This window comes from Perca flavescens, chromosome 21 (assembly GCF_004354835.1).
Source record: "Perca flavescens isolate YP-PL-M2 chromosome 21, PFLA_1.0, whole genome shotgun sequence".
NCBI lineage: Eukaryota > Metazoa > Chordata > Actinopteri > Perciformes > Percidae > Perca > Perca flavescens.
Window position 1 is genome coordinate 14,249,542 of NC_041351.1, and position 15,908 is coordinate 14,265,449.

The window sequence follows — 15,908 nt, forward strand, 5'->3', positions numbered from 1 at the left end:
GTGACCCAGCTCCAGGTGATAACAGCAATGCCAGTCGGTTGCAGGGCAGCATGAGGTCTACTACAAAGTGCTGGAGCTGCTTGTGCTCTGCTGATGATGCGAACAGAGCTCACCAGGAGACTGATCCATGAGCCAAGCTCCTCCATGGCCCTGGTGAGACAACCTGGGGCCAGACTGAGAGTCTGACAGCTGATGGTGAGAAGGAAGAAACATCCTTAACATTTTAGTCCAGATAAATCATGCAGGTTGCATAGCTAATTTCAATTGGAGACATGTTGCTTGTCATGCTGTGGTCTCCCTGCAGTCTTTAATTAGCTAGCTGGACGGACCTGGTGGGAAGAGTTTACCAGTTTTAGCATGTGAGAGCTGGCTCTGGAGCTTTGGTGCTCCATATCAAGGAGTACGTCTCCGTCTCTCCGCTTCTCTCCAGGGAGATACCTTTAGCTTTGGTGGTACAAGGACAAAATGCATCTTGGGATGCTCTTTGACCAAGCAGTAAGGCTTCATACTGATCCATGTTGTTGTTCCTCAGCTTTAAGTTACTGCTGGACAATGAACACAGCCAACCCGAAGGACTATAATTAAAGGCACAATGAGTAGGATTTGTGGTTGGGGTTTGTAAACACAACATTCAACATTGGCCCCTCCTCCCTGGCTTAATGAGGGTAACGGTGCTCACCAGCGGGCGAAAGCCAAATCCAGATTCACTCTCGTTTTGGAATGCTCTGTCCGCTTTGCGTTTCACCTCACTATATTTGCATTTCTTTTGGCGCTGTGTCTGCCATTTCTGTAGCTTCTACTTGGATGTGTGCTTACGATATGGCACCTGGTCACGTTTTGATGGAGGTTGACACCCAGAAATGTCCCATACACATCCAAATAAGAAAATACAGGCAAAGGGCAGCGTCTGTGCAGATACAGACACTGTCACACATTTCTTGGTAATGATTGAGTAGCCTATTAGTGAGTAAGGGATGATTGAGAGGGATTTATTTCTGTATAAGTTTATACATGTAGCTTTAAATAATTGTTCAAAAGAAGATGGTATGTCATGTAAATGTAAAATGGTATGTCAATATGATGTGTGGTATGATCCAGACACACAACAAACCAGTTTGGGTGGCTCTCCGTGTGTTCGCTTCATCTAGTGATCTCCTTTGTGTGTTCCACTTTATCCAGTGCAACGGCTAGTTCGGTGTGTAATTACGGTGGCCGACAGGTGCAAACGCCCTGAAACTTCAGAAAACACATGCAAATAGACAAAACACAAGCAAATTAAGAAAACAACTTCATTAATTTGACAACACATGTGCAGCATTCAGCAAACGCGCTGCATATACACACAACACAACCAAATATACAAACTCAAAAATTAAAAACGATGCAAAAAGAAAAGCAAACCTAGGTGATACTCAATCAGCAGAGACGTGTCTGTAAACTCTAATAAAACATTTAAAACTGTCTGCATCAGTGTTTAACGTTGACGTTTGTTTAAGCCACATTAAAGAAGAGGGTTTAATTTCTAGGTCCGAAAGCGCATCACTGAAGTTTAGACCTCCCTCAAGTGTAATATTGTGATTATACAACAAAATAAGTGACCAATCTGTATCCATATTGTGGAGCAATTCGCTCTTGAAATACAAAAAACAGACTATTTATAATCCCTTCCTGTTTAGTTAACCAGCCAATTTACCGTGGGATTTATCAAACTGAATAAATCCAGCCTGCACATAAAGACAAAACTGCTTTGCTTGCTTCATTTGTGTTGTAAGTAAGACATCTGCTGAAAAAGTTATTATATTCATTAGCATGATTGCCGTACTGTTTAGTTCAAAAACATCCAAAACACCGAAGGAAGACGAGCCGACCAAACGCGAGCTTTTATTTTGAAAAGTCGAAGCTCAAGCACGGCACCAGCCTCCCGGCTGAGACGGGAGCATAGACTGTATATTACTAATATATTATATAATTAATAAGGGCATGAGACAGGAGTTCTCTTTTTACTATGCAGCCATACCCGACTCTAATAAAAAGGCAGAAAAGGGGTCGAAAATCCAGCTGATTAGCTGTTCCCTCTAGATGTCTGGAACTTCCGTTGTGGAATCTGGATGCAGCGTTTTTTTGTTGCATTTGTTTTCGGGGTTTGTGTGCTTTTCTTTTTGCATCGTTTTTTATTCGCATCGCATTTATGTATTTGGTTGTGTTTTGTGTATTTGCGTCGTGTTTGCTGAATGCTGCGCATGTGTTGTCAAATTAATGAAGTTGTTTTCTTAATTTGCTTGTGTTTTGTCTATATGCATGTGTTTTCTGAAGTTGCAGGGCGTTTGCCCCTGTCGGCCACCGTATGTAATAGATTTGAGAGTCGTTAAAGACCAGTTAAAGACCAGAAAAAGCCGACTACCTAACTCATTAGATTATTAAAGCTATAGCAAGTAATGGGAAATAGTTTCATGTGATAGCATTTTAAATTACATCGGAGAAAACTTTAAACAAACGCTTTATTTTTAACAGTGCACCGCCCAGCGTCATATTTCGAGACACTCCGGATTAAATAAACACACGCACCCCACCGCCCGTCACGGATATGACGTCCACGCGCTACAATTCAAACTTCAGGAAACGAAAGCGTTTGGTTAGAAAACGGTCTCGTTGTTACCATTGACATATTGTTACAAACGCACTAGTCAGGGGATATCTGCAGTTCTCTTTATCTGTAAGTATAAATATGTTGTATTATTTATCACTGCCGGTAGTCTTTGTTTTCATAAATAGACATCGTGCATTTAAAGCCATGTAGCGTTTGTTTAATAACACTTTCAACCAAAAAGAGGTCCTAGGAGGACGTATGTAACGTTTGAGAGCTGTCAGTTTTATTTTTGAGAGATCCGTTTTAATGTTTATTTTAAATGTACATTGAATGACGTAATTGTTATGTAACGTTAGGGACAAATGTTTTATTTTCTATCAATTTGCACTAGTAATCTGTAAAGCCGATTGCATAATTTCATATTTATGTTTATTTAATAGCACGTCTGTATGCCAGCATTTGTTTATAGTTTACTTGGGATATTTCATAAGCGTTTACTGTTTTGAACTTTCCATTCCGTTTGATTATTTATTGCCCAATTGATTTCAGTCAATATAACTCAATACATCTGGTGAATTTAACATAAAAAACACAGGTGAAGTGTGTGTTTTGTTTGTTTTTACTTTAGAAGTCCAGATTACTTCCTCAACACCCAAGCAAGCAGCCATGACATCTAAAGGTGCCAAAGAGAGCATCGTCACCAGGTTGGGTTTCAAATCCAGCAACTCTGGCTCCAAGGCTGAGGCAGAGCTGGAGAAAGTCAGAAAGGAGAATGCTCACCTCAGGAAACAGATTGATGAGATGGCCAAACGACACATCAAACCACCCGACTCAGAAAAAAGCAAGCTGCTGGAGGTAAACATTTATTCTAAAGGTGTATTGAGCAATTTTAGGTTTGACTTCAGAATCCCCTGCCTGCCTGCCTGTCTGCCTGCCTGTCTTTTGCCTGTATGTTGTGTTTTTAATGTGTATATGTTATCTTATGTTGATTATTTTAGAGGATTCTTTCCCTTGAGACGCTGCGAGAGAGAAACAATCAGCAGTTGCTCATTAAAGAGCAGGAACTAGAAACAACAAGACAGCATCTGGCAGCTAAAGGAGGAGAGGTACACATGACACATTTCTGCAGAAATATATATACAGTATATGTCCATCTAGACAGACAGATGTGGACATGCTGAGGCAACAGTTCTCTGCCCAGGTCGAGGAGATGTGTCTTTGAAAGTGCTCCTCAACTTGTGAAGATTGGTTGCACTTTTGGCATTGAATTGGTGGCATATGTATTGTTGACAGTAGACAATTGTCAGAATGTGGGGGGGGGGAATCATACTAGAATCACACTGAGCTGCCATAAAACCAGTTGGGGGGGAGGGGGGAGGAGGGGGGAATAGCTTCTGTCCTATTCTGACAGCTGCTCAGCTAAGTGACGTTTAGACAGCCTGCAAAAACTGCATACTAACACATTGTGTGTATGCTGTTCACTTGATATTTATAAACCAACTGTCTTTCACTGTTGTGAGTCTGTGTTTTTGACACTGCTGGAGGAATCAGTGCTGTCTATTTGAGGCCGTTGCTTATCCTTGTGAAATCTCTTCTATTGTTGAAGAAATCGTTTTTTTTAATTTAGGCTAGTCACAATGCCGTCAGGCTAAAACTTGGAAATGGCATGCTGGTAAATGGAATGTCCGCTATTTGTTTTCCTAGACGTCGTGAATGTGATTTAATCACACTTGCTTCTTTCTCGTTAACTTTCATCAACAAAAGTGCTTAAACCAGAGCTGCTAAGTGGGCAATGCCAGCAGGGGCCTGTTTCAGAAAAGCAGAATATATAAATCCAGGATAACTGATAAAGCGAGGCTTGACCTAGTCTAATCTGTGCATCCTGGTTTGGTGCGTTTCACGAAGGCCAAGCCAGGCTGAGGAGGAGCAACTAGGTTGAGCCAGGCTGAACTAATTCAGATAGATGCGCGTCCACGGCTTTCCTCAAAAGACCGCGAGGTCGATCACAGATTTACTGATGCCAAAATGGAGAATACACATTGTACATACTTTTATACAGAGTGAGCAGCAGCTTCTTGTGGAAGTATGATGACGTGAAACACATTATTTGAATAAAAAGAAAATAACACGGCCGCTGTACTGAAACAGCGAGAGAAAGCGTAGCAGACGATCACGGACCGACTGAATGCGTAAGAAGCCTAAATATCTACATTAACTGACCACTGCTCTGAATGCAAACCGTCATAATCCTACCATTCAATGATTAGGCTACTAATCATTTGCACAAATTAACAATTGTACTCTTTGCCTTAAAAGTAAGCGGAAGATAATGTTACTCAGGAAATTTACCATGAAGATCCATTTTCTATAACGCTAGAATATGAAGCGTAAATATCTCTTTCACTCTGTTCCTCCCTCTCTCTCATTGGCTAAAATATTAATTTCCTAAGTCATATTAACTTCCATCACTCGCTTTTAATGCAAAGTGTACAGGTGTTCGTTTTTTGCAAGTGACACATTGAATGGTTTCATTTAAGAGCAGTAGTTCATAAATGTATATTTTTAGACTATCATTTAGTCTGTCCGTTATTATATGTCACGCTTTTTCTCGCGTTTTTTTTATTGTTTTTATAGAGGACGAGTTCCTTCTCTACATATTATATGCCTTGCTCCCTGGTATATATGGACATAGAAAATAAAGACACTGAAGAAATTGCACTGTAAAATCTAGAAACTATAAAGATGATAAAGTGATAAATTCCATGCACACTGTAAACATGAATGGAACGGAGTATATTCATCAGTTATTTCCCCCCAGGCAAAATATAAGGTCAAAAACCATTGAGGTGTCCTCTCCCTGTTGTTACATGAATGTACAGTAGTCTACATCACTATATAGTTACTGGTCCAGTGAACTAAGTCTATAATTTGGGAGGATTGTACAGTTAGGATATGTTCTTAAAATTGTACAATCCTCCCAAATTATAGTCCCAGTTTACTGGACAACACAAATTGTGTGCTAAGAATGCCAAATACAATACACATGGAAGCAGAACAAACATGATCCTTATTGTTAAAGAATAAAAAAAGAAATTATAAACTAAAATAATTTAAGGTGTATTGGGGAACTATAGAAATGTACAGCATTGTATGTATTGCCCGTAGTAACAGACTTCATTTAAAACACATTTGAAATGTCATCAGACTTTTCTAATTATCTCAACAACTGCCATAATATATTCATCAAACTTCTTATGAACAGCAGTCTTCATACAGCAATATAACAGTAACAATGACAAATTTATAATTATAAAAAACAATAATGGTCACAACTTTAAATAATAACCGTACTTAAATGAACCGCAATATGCACCTGTTGTATTTTAATCCAGGCTGATAAGAATAGGTTAAACCACTGCTGAGTGAACAGAAAAGGTTCCAGGATTAAATACATCCTGGCTGTTAGCCTGGTCAGGACCAGGCTAGCTGCACAGAATAAATCTCCATGGTGATTTATGTGCCTCTGCTTTCGTGAAACCGAGTCAAGGCTAAATTCATCCAGGATAACCAGGAAATCCCGGCTTAATCCCTTATCTTGGTTTTGTGAAACAGGCCCCAGACAGCTTTACTGTGTGAAGCAGATTATTGCTTGTTAGGGGTGCACAGTTCAGAAAATGTCATGATACGATTCAATATCAATTTATTTATTTTTATTTATTTATTTTTTTATGATTCGCAGTATGTAAATGTAGTTACTTTTCCCATGTGATTGAAGTAGACATACAATTTAAAAGAAAAGAAACGCAACAAATTAAATGTAGTTTTTGATATTACTTTATATGTCTTCATACAAAAATAAAAACTTTTGCAACTAAAAACTGCAAAATGCCAAGCTTTGGCCAGCTTTCAAATACATTTAATTCAAGTATAAAATAAAACTGTTAAATAAAAAGAGTTTTCGTTCAGAGTTCAGTGGGAGTTTAGAGCATTGAAAGAGTGCGTTGGTCAACTGACATGTTAGGTACTTTAGGTTGTTGTTCGTCTACGTCTTTAATATTAATCTCTGGGTGATGGCGTACCATGTGAGTTCTCAAGTTTGTGGTGTTTCCAAAATGCTTAACTTTCACTTTGCAAAGCCTGCATATAGCATGATTCCTATCAAGTTCCGTCTTCCCATCGAGGTTATAAAAGCCGAAATGTGCCCAAACTCTCGCCTTCAATGAGGATGGAGCAGGGTGAATAATTGTTTCTGTGAAGGTTTGCCATTGTTTGCACCGACTAAACTACTTCTGCTGCACTCGTTCTTCTTTTGATTATAAGAGTGCCCAGGCATGTGAATTTGACGCAGTGCCATCTATGGGAATGGCAAGCTAAACCCATTTCAGGACAATAGTATACACGTCATTACTAAACGAAAAAAAGAGAGAGAAAATATGAATCGGTAGAGCTTGAATCGTGATACGAATGTGAATCTTTTTTTTTTTTTTTTTTTTTTGCACACCCCTCATTGCTTGGTAGAAGAGCAAACATCCGTGGCAAACTGCCTCTGCATGAACAAAGGTTAAGAGTTGGTGTGGTTGTTGTGGAAGCTAGTCAAGGTGTTTGTTTATTTATATTGCTGTGTATTTCAGGTGGTAGCGTCACTACAGGCCCAGCTGGAGCAGCGGAGGAAGGAGGCTGAGCAGAGAGAAGTGTTGTTCCAGAATTTGTCACAGGAGACGGGGAACCTGAGAAACCAGCTGGCCACTGTATCTGCCCGGTGCCAGTCCCTGGAAACACCGGCGGTGGTAGGTTGACCAAATTATAGCCCCTATACCTTTTAGGCCTAGATGTTGTCATTAGTTAGAAAAGTTCGGACTGCAATTAATGTTTCTCTTTTTGCGCATAACCAATTATCTTATTGGTAATGTGTACCCTTTTAATATTGTAGTTGGCTTTAAAATGTCTTAACTACTTTTGCTGGCACAGGTTTAAAAGACTAACGGTATCATGACGTTAATGATTTAAAGTGCTTATTCAGTATTTTTAGTTATTGATGACTAGCCCTAGGATATTATAAATGATTGTATTACAGGAAGTGAGTGACAAAAATGTGAATGGAGAAAACTTAGATTATTAAAACTCTGTCCTCTGCCACCCATTCTAATATCCTCCGTCTGATATTTTGTGTTTTCTCATTTTGTTATTGTGTTGATTGCAGTCAACATATTTTTTTTGAACAATAATATTTTGTGACAAATCAAATTCTAGTTTAGGGATCAGCTGACTTGAGCTCCAGCAACGCTAGCGTCTGACTAACAGAAATGTGCTTTAAAGGAACATATAAATGTATAACTTGATCAAAATTGGTATGACATTTGCCTCTGGCTGGGTTTTAAAATAATCTCGGCACCTGTTTTGATCAGTAGCTAGTGCACCAAAGAGAAAAATCATGTTAATTTTAAGTTTCAACGCAAACAGATTTATTTATTTTTATTTAAGTAAAAGTGCATTGAAAGGAGACTTGTTTGGAAATGCAGGTGCAGTTATTTCTTTGTCCACTAGGTGACACTGTGACGCCTCTGATTGTTTTCCTCAGCTGCCGACATTACCTTGAAAAGCTAATACATGGCACAAAATGAAACCTTGTAAATGTTTTTTTTTTCATGGTTCTCTTGTTCAATCGATATCTGTACAATAACACATCACTTAGCCAATTACTTTGGCCAAGTGACACTTTCTCTGTAGGATTGTATGATTAATATTACACCTATGGTTGACACTTCCTCACAATTGTAGACTCTCCTTTCGTATCAGCACTGATTTCCAGTCAACCCCTTGTAATGCTTTGAACACAGCAGGCCCTCCCTACACTCTCACAGAGCGGTCATCAGGATTCTCCATAGCTTCTGGTGAGGCATAAGTGGCCAAATCAAATGCTACTGGTAAATGAAATGGTAATTCAGGATATTCGGATGGCTGAAGACTCACAGATCACATACCTTGGGGCTTTTGGGGCCCATAGTGAAGCACAATTTAAAGTTATACCTCCAGTATAATGTCCTGATCTCAGTCAAACTTCATGATGTGTTTCACATCCTTCAAAATCAGTACTTAATCAATTACTCAATCAATTAATTAATTAATAATAAAGTGTAACCAAAAATGTAGTTCCTGTAGTCACATTATTGTTTCAGTTGTGGCTAGAGCCAAAACAATAGGCAGGTGTGAATAAAGGAGAAAGGAGTTTTTTTTTTTTTTTTTTTTTTTTTTTTTTTACAAAGAAGATACAGATTTTGTTTCCGTTCCTCATAAAGGTCACCAGAATGCTGGAAATACTGTCTTTGAATCTAAATTTTTTTTTTAATTATTTGCATTACTCCTGCTTTGGTTTTCGAGTCGCTACTTTCAGACTCGTGGTCGGAAAGTATTAAAATGCAGAGTATGTATACAAATGGATAGGAATACTTGGTACTTAAAAACATATTGTCTATTTTGATATCCTTATCTCTCGGTCTTTTTGGCAATGTTCCAGGGAACTTTGCAAGCCCTTGCCTTAGCTCCTTCTGCATTACTAGAAATGATCTGACCAGCAGACCCTGACCAAACCTTTCTCTGGCTCTTGGTTTCACAAAAGCCTATTAGTAGGCTTAGCTTATGGCACATTTAAATCCATCTGGAAAAAGTTGACTCGCTCATGATGCTTGTCTGGATGTGTGAGAGCTCACAGAGATGATCGTTTAGCTGGCCACTGTGTTTGCGAAGGGTTTGATTGAGCTTAGGCGTTGGGTGGGATCAGACATGTCAACCATTATGTCAGGGTGACATAATTATGAGATGACAGACGGGTCTTCTAGGGATGGATGTCGAGGAATTGGCTCTAGGGTTGGTGTCCTGGGTCTATGAAAACGTTGCATAGATTGATCACTTGCTCCGGTGTGTGTGTGTTTTTTCTGCATTATTAAAAATGAAGAAGATTAATAATTTAAACCAGGAGACCCACAAGTGATTTTAAGCCTGTAGCTGAATTGTGTTGTGGAATATTGTATTATTTTTCGATGCATAACACAGTTTGGATTATTATTACGACTTACTAATTAAAGCTAATCCAACCCATTTAATTTAGAAACCAGTGTAACTGAAAATATAAGTTTATTTAGTCTTACACTTTGTTTGTTTTTTCCCAAAAATGTGTTTTTCTCTCTACAGAATGGACAGTTACCTCCTGCCGATTTGGCATTGGTACAAGATCAACTGAGAGATGTGAGTTCATTCAATGATTTACTTTGTGTTTGTACGTTTGTAATTTAAGTATATACTTTCTCACGATTGAAAAATGCTTTTGTACCATAGCTTTGTACCTAAAAACAATAACTCCATCTTGTGCCATATATTTGAAGTATTTCATTTAATTACACTCTGTTCAGGGCCAGGAAAATGAAAGGTTGTTCTGAAGTTCATCATTCAGTGACTAGCACCCACTTCTATGTCAATATCAATAGGTACTATCAACCAAGGACACACTGGGTATTACGTTCCAGGATAGAAGAAAACATTTGGATTATTTAATGCCACGTAGTAGTTTTATTGATTTTTAAAAACCCATGTCACAAAACGAAGCGGTTATCTACAGAAAAAAATACAGGAGTGACCTTGAATTGAACAGGTCTAATGTTCAAATACGAGGAATGTAGTTTGTGAGAGTCCCGGGTTGTGCTTCTCGCCACCAGGCTCTTGAGAAGAACCAGCAGTGGCTGATGTACGACCAGCAGAGAGAGGCTTACGTCCAGTCCATCCTCGCCCGCACGCGGGAGCTGGAGCAGCAGCTAGCCCCGGCAAAGCAGCAGCAAACCAAACAAGAGGCCACTTCACATGGTGAGGAATTGAATAGTAGGGATGCACAATTTATCGCTTTTTTATTTTTTTTTAATCGTCATAGCAATATTAACTGGCACAATAAACATAACCCGAAAGGCTGCGACATACCATGAAAGACATTTTTTTTTTATCAGTAGAAAACTGCACTTTAAAATGTAACTCCTTAGAGGTTCCTTTTTATATGTTCAATTCAATGATAAATTTGTTCAATAAAAGAATTTTGGAAATGATTTCTTTCCATTTGTTTTGTTGTATTTTAGCAAAATGCTGAAAGCGGCAGAACTGAGTAGACTTTAATATCTGCTTATTTATTGCAAGTAAGATCGTTATCGCGATATTTAACGTTATCGCATATTTTCATCATATCGTGCAGTCCTATTGAATCGGCTACTTCTCACATTCTCCGCTTATTCACTACACATGTTCATGAAATGTAAATGAAAGTAATTACATTGAACTTCACGCATGCTTAATTTTGTGCTCTGATGCAGACACGGACAGTGTGGAACATGAAAAGGGGGAAATAAGGGGAAAATATGCAGTCTGATTCAGATATTTAGTTTTTTTTTATCCTTTGAGGAGATGGGAAAAGATTAGATGGGGAAATAATCCTGGAATCAAAATCATTAGTAACAACAGCAGTCTCTGGACTGTTTGGCTTTGACTATAAAATGGCAAAACTTTCTATAAATCCTCAACACAGTCCGTTTTTATTGCAAAGAATATTTCAGATTGGCTTCTCAATTTGCTTACGGACTCTGCCACTTATTTTGCCAGCTCCTGCCAACTCAGCAGGTCCAGAAAAGGCCGTTGAGCTGAAAAGCCACTATGAGCAGTTGCTGTTGGGGGTACAGAGAGACCTGGAGAGGCAAAAAGACCAGGTTACCCGAAGCCAGCAGGAGCTCGATGCGCAGAGGGAACAGGTACATGTTATAGGATTTCATTTAATTACTATTTACTCATTTAATTTCCAGGTCTTAGGATTCCGGGTTCTGTCTAATTAATTCATATAGTCTACTTTTTGTGGCTCGTGTTGCTTGCACCTTGCAGTCTCCCTATGAAAGGCTTAGCACGGAATCTGCATGCAACTGCACTAACCCCATTACATTTCTACGTTCCATGGATTGAGGCATCTTTATAATTCACTTGTCGCACTGTTTTGGAGAAAGAAATACTCAAAGTGGGTCAAAAGTAGACAACGTTGTGAAACTTTGCGCTGGGGGGGTTTTCTACGGCTGTGCAGACCTTGAAAGCTCAGGCCGACCTGCAGTCTCAGAAGGAGCAGGTCTCCAGGCTCCAGGAGGAGGTGTCGGCGCTGCAGAGCAGGTATGAGGACAAGTGCAGCGATCTGTCGTCCTTTCTGAGGCAGTACGAAGAGAAGAGCAAAGAGTCGGAGGAGGCCAAGATGCAGCTGCAGGCAGAGCGACTCGGCAACAGGTATAGTCTGCTCTTGTTGTAGAAATCAACATCTGCCTGGTGCAAAGAAGCCACATAGACCTATGATTTAGATAAGGCCGAACTGGAGATTAATTATTAACTTTCTTAAATTCTCATTAGTCAGCAACATAATGCCAAAAAATTGTAAAATGTTTTACTGACCTTACGATGCTAGGTTGACAAACACAGAGCTCAATCACTTTTATAAATGTTTTTAACAATAACGGCAGTACATAGGTTTCAAACCAGTATTTTTTAAGTACTATAGAAGTGAACCGGATTATTCCCAATATTTATGTGGATTGCAAAATACATTGCATCCAGACATGCGGTGTGTGAAGAGAGAAAGGCGTTGTCTGAGCGGTCAGACAGGATGAGAATGGAACTGGAGAACATGGACATCCGATTGGAGGAGGAGAGGAAGAGATCTGCTGAACTTCTACTGCAGGTAACGCATCGCCTTCACTGTCAATAGCTATCTGATAATATTAAAATAAAATCTGGTTCCAGATTTATTTGAATGGGAAAGGATGTAAATGTGATGTATTTTACTGATAATGTGGCCTCACAGGTGAATATGCTGCAGAAGTCTCTCCTGAGCCAAAATGAAGAACACAGGAGACTTGCAGCACTGGAGCAACAGGTAACTTGCAGTCACAGTTCACACAAGCAGAAATATGTATCAAATGGTGGGAAACCAACGCTGAGGTCAGCAATTAGCGATGACACAAGTTTAATGTTTGCCGTGAAGGTATAGGTGGAAAATCCATCAGCTCAGAACTATTATATAGTATGAAGCACATTTGAGTTGTAACTATATTGTGAGTGACTAGTTCTAGTCATTTTTAGACATCCATACTGATCCCACTTGTGCACTTATTAAAGTACAGTGAGTTCTTGGCTCACTCCTCCTCATTTATTTCTACCCCTCCTAAGATCCAACTCTCTGCCAAGGACTTCGAGAATGAGAAGATTGATCGTCAGAGCATGCAGCACCAGTTACATAAAGTACTGAAGGAGCTTCGCAAGGCCCGGGATCAGATTGCTAAACTGGAGTCTGCTGTAAGTGTAACTGGACTATGGATCATAACCACATGCTCATTATGTCTTTCAAAAATACTATAATAACTTCAGTCAGTTAGAAAGGTTTATGTCAAAAATGTAATAGTATTTGAATTGCAAAAAAAAAAGTATTATTCTGCCCTGATGAGAGTTGAATATACTTTTAATGTATCCCTTTGGGCCTAATAATAATAATACATTTTATTTGTATTGCACTTTAAACATGAAGGACACATCTCAAAGTGCTACAGGTGCACAGATAAAAACAGTAAACGTTAAAACAGTTAAAAACAGCAAGAAAACAATAATTATATTAAGAAAAAGCAATACAAAATAAATGGGTCTTTAATTTATTTTTAAAAACCTCTATAGACTGTGGTTCCCTCAGGTTGTTTGGGAGGGCATTCCATTCATTTAGCATCTATTAAATGAACTTAATGTTCTGTGTTTCAGAAACAGCCAAACAGCCGTTTCTCAGAGCCCAGCTCTTACAACAACTTTGAGCGTCTTACTATTAACGACCCACCTGGTCTGACATCTCCCTCTAAAATCACCAACCTCCTGGACGAGAGTTTCCTGGAATGCCCAAAGTGTCGGGCGCCCTACCCCACCAGCCGCCACCGGGAGCTCCTGGCACATATTGACTACTGCCTGGCCTGAGCTGGAGGAGAGTCTAGATCTGTGGTACCCAGCCTGGGCATCGGGACCCCTCCTCACCCAAGGGCAAGATGGCAAAGCTGCCACACATACAACATAAGCAATTAGAGATGCACCGATTACAATATTCTAGGCCAGTTCCGATTTCCGATTTTTTTTATTGAGTTTGAACTGCTGAAACCGATTTTAGCCGATTCCGGTTTCATATTTTCTAACCACTTTACAGCACACACAAATATTTATTTTCTATCTTTTCTTTAATAGAAAATTTTTCATAGAACATGGAACATTTTTTGAATAGATAATTGATCGCTATAACAAATAAAAATAAAATGAATATAGCCTTGCAGTATAAAGATATTTCTCCAAACACACACACAGGCCTGTTTGAACGTCAACAGTAACGTAACCTGAAAACAGCATGTAGTTCCTTTTTTAGCAAGTTTGCTTTGTCATTGTGCATCAATACCTGAAACGGATGTTTTAACGTCACCGCTCATTTTATACACAGTTTAGCAACACAACTAAATGCTGAGGGAAGATTAATACTTTTTTTAATGCTGCATCGTATTTTAAACACTGTCTGTCATACACTGATTCCACAAACGCAGCACTTCTGTGAGCAATAAAGGTGAGTCATATATATTTTTAAACTGATCTGGAAAGCTGCTTACATAACTCATTCGGTTTTTAATTTCCAAAAGCTGATTAAACTGCAAAGTGGCCGGAGTACTCATGCAAGATGATATTTTTTTTAAATACTGCCCCTGCTGTCATAATGATCAGTGGATACAAATTTCTGATACATTCAATACTGGGACATACTTGTGTTCCAAGCATGTGCAGTTTCTTAAACAAGGTTTGTTGTAACACTGCAATAAGCTTTTTGTCTTCACTCCAGAACAGCTATTCAAATAGATCTTTTGCCTCAGAGTGGGTTGAAATCCAAACAGCTGGAATACCTTAGTTATTAGTAAATGCATATCATATTTTTAAAAAGATACATGTATGGGAATGAAGGGACATTTTTAAAATGCTGCATATTTCATCTTAAAACTATTTAAGTCTGTTTCATGCTAAATATGAAATTATGACAATAAAAAAAAAAAAAAAAAAAAAAAAAAAAGTCCAGTTCTTTTTGCCCTTAGAATACAATCAGGCCAAAGATTGATCTGATCATAGTCCTTCCAAAGGTTTATTTCTGGGGTCTTCCTGCTTCATTCTTTTTGCGTATGTTTCAGTTTTTCTATTTACGAAGCTTTTTATTTTATTTTATTTTTGTGTGTGTGATGAAATTATTTATTTTTGGGTTGTGGTTTTTTTTGCTTTGTTTTTTTTATAAGTGAGGTTACTGTCTTTTTAGATGAGAGCTTTTATTTTCCGTAAATATAAGCAAAGATAATTATGTATTACTGTACAGTGTTCTATGTTTATGATTGCCTTTTCTTGTATCATCATGGGATGTACATTGTATTGTATGAAAGTTTACAAACCTGCCTAATACAGTATGTTCTATTGATTAACCAGCTGTAAACACACTGTTCCTCCACTCCTAGTTCAAGTAATCCATACCTTTTGGTGTTTGTGTGTAACATTTTCGTTGTTCTGAAGAAAAATAAATTACCCCTAAGCAGCGATGGTTTGCCATTTTGACAGTATTGAGTTGTAGGACAAAATAATAGGGAAAAATATTTCTTTAAGGTTTTTGTGTTCTTGACTACATTCATAGTTATAATTGTGGAATGAACTGGTTTGCAATGTGTTGCCTACCGGTATAAATCCCTAGTTCCATTATAAAGTGTGGTGGTGTTTCTCTGTCTAGTGTGTTGCAGACAGTTGGACAAACTATGCTGATCCATGTGACTTTAACCATGACAAACTTCTTTTTCCAACCTTAACGTTTGATTTGCCTAAACCTAACTAGACCATAAACTCACATCCCCTGTTCGAGTGTAGCTTACTTCAACCTTCACTTTTAAAGCTGGCAGCCCTGTGAGGCAGCAATGAGATTGCATGAGTTAATTCTCTTAATACTCAACTATATAAGGAAGGGGATTAGTAAAGGTCCTCTCGGCGGGGGATAGGGGGTTAAGTTGCCCTCTTATTCCTGCTATCTTGGCAATGTGACTAGATGGACTAAAGATCGACAGACAGACACTGCTACACTCATCTTTTTAGATCGGTTTTGATTTTATATAACATTGTTTTAGGCCAACTTTTGTCCATTTTTGTGGGTGTTTTTCTTTTTTTTTTTTTTTGTCATCTTTGTTTTATTCTAATCATGTGCTCCAAAGTTGTTTTGCCTTGC

At 38.6% G+C, this 15,908-nt stretch overlaps 1 protein-coding gene across 2 annotated transcripts; it reads left to right on the forward strand.

The window, feature by feature from the left end:
• The first annotated feature begins 1,984 nt into the window (after positions 1-1,984).
• cep55l (centrosomal protein 55 like) lies at positions 1,985-13,823 on the forward strand. 2 transcript variants are annotated; one of them, XM_028568043.1, is made up of 13 exons: positions 1,985-2,141; positions 2,512-2,713; positions 3,216-3,442; positions 3,586-3,693; positions 7,219-7,374; positions 9,776-9,829; positions 10,297-10,441; positions 11,222-11,367; positions 11,688-11,881; positions 12,206-12,329; positions 12,453-12,524; positions 12,818-12,943; positions 13,397-13,823. In XM_028568043.1, exons 3-13 carry the CDS (start codon positions 3,254-3,256, stop codon positions 13,601-13,603), a joined length of 1,521 nt encoding a protein of 506 aa, XP_028423844.1. In that variant the 5' UTR covers positions 1,985-2,141; positions 2,512-2,713; positions 3,216-3,253; the 3' UTR covers positions 13,604-13,823. The 2 variants fall into 2 exon arrangements, with proteins under 2 accessions (XP_028423844.1, XP_028423843.1); XM_028568042.1 differs by lacking the exon at positions 1,985-2,141 and having other exon boundaries at positions 2,286-2,713.
• The last annotated feature ends 2,085 nt before the right edge of the window (positions 13,824-15,908 follow it).